The 6,408-nt window shown below is 42.2% G+C and overlaps 1 protein-coding gene across 1 annotated transcript; it reads right to left on the bottom strand.

The window, feature by feature from the left end:
• Positions 1-518: 518 nt before the first annotated feature.
• LOC136053293 (trefoil factor 2-like) lies at positions 519-4,438 on the bottom strand. The gene is made up of 4 exons (XM_065744024.1): positions 4,327-4,438; positions 3,160-3,306; positions 1,333-1,482; positions 519-715 (listed from the first exon to the last, which is right to left on the bottom strand). The coding sequence occupies exons 1-4, from the start codon at positions 4,403-4,405 to the stop codon at positions 708-710; spliced, it is 384 nt and encodes a 127-aa protein (XP_065600096.1). The 5' UTR covers positions 4,406-4,438; the 3' UTR covers positions 519-707.
• Between the last annotated feature and the right edge of the window lie 1,970 nt (positions 4,439-6,408).

Genomic DNA, 6,408 nt, shown 5'->3' with positions numbered 1-6,408 from the left:
CATATTTCAATTCTATTGTTAAGCCCACTGTGTGAGATAATGGAGTTTTATAAACAATTACTTTTTATACACTTGGGTAAATTCATCATCCTCAGTCTCCTAGGAGGTGTCTTCACTGTTTTTTTTTGTTGCAGCACAAAGGGACATGGTCAGTGGGTATGGTGGGGATGGGTTGGTGGTTGGATGAGATCATCTGACTGGTCTTTTCCAACCTTAATGATTCTACAATTCTATGAGAACTACTCTTTTCTGTGGAGCACCCAAGCAAATGCAACTTTACCTACGTCCTGAAGGGAAAAAGAAAACCAGCCCTGCTGTTGTAGCTAAGTGAAGGGAAGTGCTGAGTATTTTCAGTGCTGAGAAAAGAGAAGTTCATGTGAAGCCACCTATTAGATAGCACATACAGCTGCTCACAGATGTGAAATGTAAGCAGAGGACGTTGCTGAGATATCTGACTTCCTGGGAAACAAAAATATGCAGCTTTAAAATAATGACAGCAGAGGACTCATGGATTGTATCTTGGTTCTTTTATTAAGTTGAAAAACTGTATGTTCTACCCTACTGAGAGAATAAAAGTTGTGGTTATATTTTCTTCAGAAAGAAGAAAAAAATCACCTAGGAGTCATTGTGGTTACAAATAGGAAGTTTGAGCTGGGATGTCTGGCTGTTATTTCCCAGTTGAGCAGGTTCTTCAGAAAGCTTCTACTTTAACAACCTGGGGAGGAAAAGAGGAGAAGCAGGTTAAAAGAGATGTTTGTTCCTCCTCAAATTTTACAAGATGCAAGAATGCATTTGCCTAGATGCAGTACATTAAAAAGAGTGTGTGCATCCAACAAGCAGACTTTAGCAACAAGTGCCCCACCCATCTTTACACGTGTTTCCTAGCTATGATTTAGATCATTAAAGCCAAATGGTAGTTCCAGGGGCAAAATAGGGGTGGCTTGGAAACAACCAGATCTGTTTGTCACCTGCACAAGTTGTGCTGTAAGATAAGTTAAAGAAATTCTGTCAAATTCATTCCATGTTTCTAAAGAGAAGTCTTTACCTCCTGTGATAAAGCACATGTGGATTTGACAGCCACACCTCTACCATCATGCTAGCCAAGAGCTTACACTCACACTTGAGCTCCACTGCCCTCAGGTCTCTGGCGCTGGTACACATCAGCACCACCCCTTTGTGCAAGAAGCTGATCTTTTAGTGTTTAGCACCCACTTATGTGTTTGGGTGAGGAGGCTCTGAACCCACACTGAGAATCAGAGAAGATCCTGTCCTTTTCTGGAACTGTGGGGTGCCCGTGGGGATGAAGAGGGAGATGTCTCATTTGGATTTTACCTTCTTCGACTGTGCGGTGGTAGAAGCACCAGGGGACACCAGCAGGACGTGGTCGGAAGCAGCATCTCCTGCTTATACACTCCTTAGCTGTGATGCCAGGGTAGCCACAGTTCACTCGGATACGAGGGTCAACAGGGCACACTTTCTTAACTGTGTAAAGCAAGAAGGAAGGAAGGATGGAGGCTGTGTTACCTTATACTCCATGCACCTAGTGGTAAATTTTACAAATAAAAGGGATATGAGGTCCATGAACAAGCAGAACAGCTGTGGTGACCTTTTCCACACTGATTTCAGGCAGAAAAATCACTCCAACCCTTACTATGCAAAGCGTACCAATACATTTGGTATGCAAAGCTACATACCAAAATATGAGGAACTGCTGCTGTACCCTAGGGGCTAGAGGAACCAAATTTCAACCCTCAAAGTGCCTGGCAAGCAGCAATCTAGCTTTTACTTTTGCAGATCCAGCAGTGGAGCAAGAAGTGTTTGGACAACTCTCTTAGACAGAGGGTTTGAATTTGTGTAGTCCTGTGTGGAGCCAGGAGTTGGACTCAGTGATCGTGGCTTCCCTTCACCTGAGAACATTCAATGACTTTTTGTCTTCTATGATGGTACTATGGACAGCAGTCTTGTGTCTGGAGCCAACCCTGAGTTGGCGAAATGCAAGAGGCCACCACAGCAACCCTGCTGACGAGGGGAGAGGAAAATCCATTCACCTACATGCCAGCTTCATTTGTGGAGGGAAGCTAGGAGGAATCACAGCTCATCCAGCAAATTAAAATTAAATTACGTGCAAGGAAGCAACTTTTGTGGGAATGCAATAAACAGATAGGAATTGTAGTGGTGAAGAATCTACATTAAGCCCACTTTCACAGTGTTAAAATCTTTTTAAAATAGTTTAATCTCCCAGACCGAATGATTAGGTGTTCCTATCCCGGAAGATTACTGCTCAGAGGAGCAACTCTATGCAAATGACACCTGCATACAGCCATTACTTTTTCAAGATTTTAAAGAAAAGCAAGCAGTGTTTAAAGTCAAAATAAAATTCCACCAGTAGTAAGCCCTGTTGAACAATCTTGATTCTTACTAAGTTAGCTTATTTGTAAACATTGCCTCTGTGCCCTCACTTCCTCTTATTTCATTTCATATGCTCATAGTGCAGTGGCTGAAATTGCACTAAAGTTCTCCTAAGAAGGAGTCACATAGTTGGCAATTGCGCATTTAACAGCTACAAGAAGTGTAATCAGCTATTGAAGGATTTGGGTGAGTATCTCTGACCCCTCTATGTGAACATGAGAGGAAAAGATGGAAGGAGTTCAGATTTTCCAATGGGTCTTCAGAAGGAAGAATCTAATGGAGAAAAAGATCTGCCCTGACATCATTTGAAAATTTCATTAATTGAACACTGGAAACAAAAACAGGAGAGAATAGATTCACCTGCCGAAGACTTTCTGTTCTCTTCAACACATGGTGCTAAAGCAGTGCTAAAGTCCTTGTCAGCCACACAGAAAGCCCATTTAGGGAAGTGCAGAGAATCCTATGTTCCACTGACAGACAAGACCACAACTGGTAGGGAAATGTTTTTAAGCAATCAGCTTGGGCTATTAGATAACTAAGAGCCTGAAGGAAAAAGAAGTATGTTGTGCAAAGAGGATGAGTTCCAAACCTGACAGGCAATCAATATTTGATTTATCTACCAGAGGTCTTCTGAGTGAGGTTTGCACCCATTTATTTGGCCTAAGAGTAGGAGCAGAGCCACTCCCCGACTGTGTGTGTTTCTGTACAAGCAAACAGTAGGTAAGTTAGTGTTTCTGGTGGATGTGTTACCTTTCTTTGGTTTAGCAGTGAAACACCAAGGGACACCAGGCACTGACGCATTGAAGCAGCATCCAGCTTTCCTGCAGTCTGCTGCTGAGATTCCTGGGGGGCCGCAGTTCTTCCGCTCCCTGGCAGCTATTTTACACTGGCATTTTGCTGTTGAGGACAGAAATCCTAAGTTACTGGGTGTTTGCATATTTGTTAGCGGAGGTACATTTATCAAGGGTTCTCTTGACAAGTAAAATTTCCCTGGACTCTGTCCATTTTTTAAGTGTACATTTTCTTTTGTTTGTTAAGATCAGAACTTAAAATGTTTGTTTTAAGATCTGTTTGTGGGAAATAGATATCAGGTGAAATGCTGGGCCCCTCCCTAATGGTTGAAGTGAAACTTCCTTATCAACTTCAATCAGATCCGTACTTCACCCGGTATTGCATGGTCCCACGTGCAGCCAACTCAGCCCAGCCCAGTGACATTCAAATAGATTAAGTCAAATGCCAAAAATCGTAACTTCAGGTGCTGAGCTAGTAAATATTTGTTGATTTGCTTATCTCATTTTAGGGAAGAATGAATGAAGGGTCCTATGAATATAAACATAAAGATATGACACCTTAGTGTCGGCTACATACAAATAAGAACATGGCTACATACAAATAGTTGCACTTGCACTTTTAGTATTTTGATACTAATATCTAGTACATAGTCAGCTACACCAAGATATTCTGGAGATGTCCTTTTCCATGTGCCAGTGAGCTACTTGCTTTCCACTTCTTGAGTTATCTAAATGACTATTGTTCTACTGATTAAGCAGATTATCTGAAACTACATTTCTGCAGAAGACATCAGGAAATGGATGTCAGGAGACTCCTTATACAGAGCTAACCACTGCTCCAGTCCCATTCCTGTTCTAGTGAGCTCCTGGGCATTTTGTTCTTCTATATCTGGGGCAGGTTTCTGGTTATTCACCAACATGAGTTCACCTGCATTTTTTTTGTTGTTTCACTGGAGTTTTCCCTGAAAAAAATTAAAGGTAGACTTCCGATTTTGGAATAGTGCCAGAGCAATACAATCACTGTCTCTGGAATGTGATCTGGACGCATGCTCTTGCTGCCATCACAACCGGTAGGATTAGGCTGATATACATACCCACAAAAGCAATGGGAAGTAAATGTACTTACATGGTGGTTTTCCTTCTGTTGAGGTGATGAGGGCTACAGCAAAGAGGACAAGGAACAACCAGATCTCTTTCAGATCCATTGCTCCGGGAGCCTTCAGGCCTCTGGCTGGGAAGGGAGGCGGAGGAGTGGTGCTGCTTTGCCTTGAGCAGCCTGTTTTATATGGTTCTCATGTTTACCTGGAGAGATCTGATAACATTGTTCCCTGCAAAGTTTCAACCATAGGCTCTTTTTTTTCTTTTATTGTTGTTGTTGCTTAATTAGGAAATGTTAACATGTATAGTTTGATATCTCTGAGATAAATTTCTAGGCTCACGTGAACTTTGCATTGCAGATTTATTATGTACCACAAAATCACATATCTATTATGTGATCCCATAATCTATTTACTGGACATTACTGCATGCCTCTGGCATTCCTAGCTGACATCATAACCATTTGAGTATTTCAGATCACTAAGCAGCTTCAAATAGTTGCTACTACTCAAAAACATATATATAAATTTCCTTTCCAAGTGCAATCTTTCTGCCATAAATACTCCTTGTCCTTAAGTTCAGTCTGAGTTGTTACATTTATTCTTCAGCTAGTGTGGCAGGACAGCTGGAACTTTGGCACCTTCAAGTTCTGGGACACTTGTGAGAGAAAAGGAGAGTTTTTGTGCGATCGCAGCCTGACCTATTGGGGATGGTGCTTGTCCAGGTGCTGGTTCCCTACTTCCCAGTCAATACTGTGAAATAGACATGCTATGCAAGGGTGTCTACACCATGGAAATCCTTAAGTATCTTCATTTATTGTCTGAATATTTTAATTGTATTTTTCTTTACTAGTCCCAGCTAAGCGAACCTAGATAGAATATATGTATACTGTATATAACTTCCTAGCCACCATAGAACTGCTCTTGTTCATCATCAAAAGTGAAATTCAAAGTTGTTTTTTTTTTTTTCTTGACAAAACTGTGCCTTTATGCCTTTAATTATTGTAGATGAATTTATTTTCATTCTCTTACCCTGACAAAGTTCAAAGCAAGGACTTTGAACATATAAGACTGTGTTTTGATGGTAATTAATTTGTTTAGAAGTATTCTGAACCCTATAAGACAGATCTTGGTCTACAAAGGAAAAAAGCAAAACACAACAGAGTTAATGTTCATAGAATCATAGAACTGTTAATGTTGGAAAGACCACAAAGATCACACAGTCCAGTCATCAACCCACACCTGTGATCTCTCTAAACCATGTCATTCAGTGCCACATCCACACGGCTCTTGAGCACCTCCATGGACAGTGACTGCACCACCTCCGTGGGCAGCCTGTGCCACTGCCTCACCACTCCTTATGAGAAGAAATATTCCCTAGTATCCAACCTGAACCTCCCCTGGTGCAACTTGAGGCTATTCCCTCTCATCCTATTGCTGTTACCTGGGAGGTCAACTTCACCTTAGCACAACCTTCTTTCAGGTGGTTGTAGGGAAAGGTTAGGTCTCCCCTGAGTCTCCTCTTCTCCAGTTCCCTCAGCTACCCATCAGACTTGTGCTCCAGATACTTCACAGCTTCTTTGCCCTTCTCTGAATATGCTCCAGGGCCTCAATTTCTTTCTTATAGGGAGGGGCTCAAATCCCGCTGTAGAGCTTCTTGAAGATGTTATGTCTACCTATTATTGAAAGCCATGATTCAGAAGTCAGACAACATGTGCATCCTTCACTGCACAAGATACCAAGCCAGAGGAGGACTGTATGCCAGCCCTCATCTTCTACTTCCAACAGTAAGGGAAAACACCAGATCTAAAATTCAAAAATCCATTTTTCTCTTTACATAGAGTGCTGACAGCACTCCCAAAGGCCAGAGGTGATGCTTGTCCTGGGGAAGCCCAGGTTAATTTTCCACCAGCTTCCTTCCACTGGGCCTGGCTGAAATGCTGTGCCTCACACAGGAGCCACATAGCCTTCATGCTACAGCAGCAGCTCGCAGCTGATTATTGGCCCTGGGCATGAATCATGCCACCATGATAACATCTGTCCCTCCTGCCTATTACAGAACATTAGTTAAGCCCTTATCTACCGGTTGTCAGCTCCTGGGCCCAATCTTA

The sequence above is a fragment of the Cyrtonyx montezumae genome, unplaced genomic scaffold (genome assembly GCF_038088225.1).
Source record: "Cyrtonyx montezumae isolate F1298 unplaced genomic scaffold, pur_monq_1.0 scaffold_3, whole genome shotgun sequence".
In the NCBI taxonomy this organism is placed as follows: domain Eukaryota; kingdom Metazoa; phylum Chordata; class Aves; order Galliformes; family Odontophoridae; genus Cyrtonyx; species Cyrtonyx montezumae.
The sequence above is the reverse complement of the archived record's forward strand: the minus strand, read 5'-3'. Positions and strand labels throughout refer to the sequence as shown.

Bases quoted from the DNA above. Each gene is read 5' to 3' on its own strand.
- LOC136053293 (XM_065744024.1), bottom strand. From the start codon at position 4,405: ATGGATCTGAAAGAGATCTGGTTGTTCCTTGTCCTCTTTGCTGTAGCC. The intron at 3,307-4,326 runs GTAAGTACATTT...TGTCCTCAACAG, and splicing joins AACAGAAGGAAAACCACCAT to CAAAATGCCAGTGTAAAATA. The intron at 1,483-3,159 runs GTAACACATCCA...TGCTTTACACAG, and splicing joins CACTGCTAAACCAAAGAAAG to TTAAGAAAGTGTGCCCTGTT.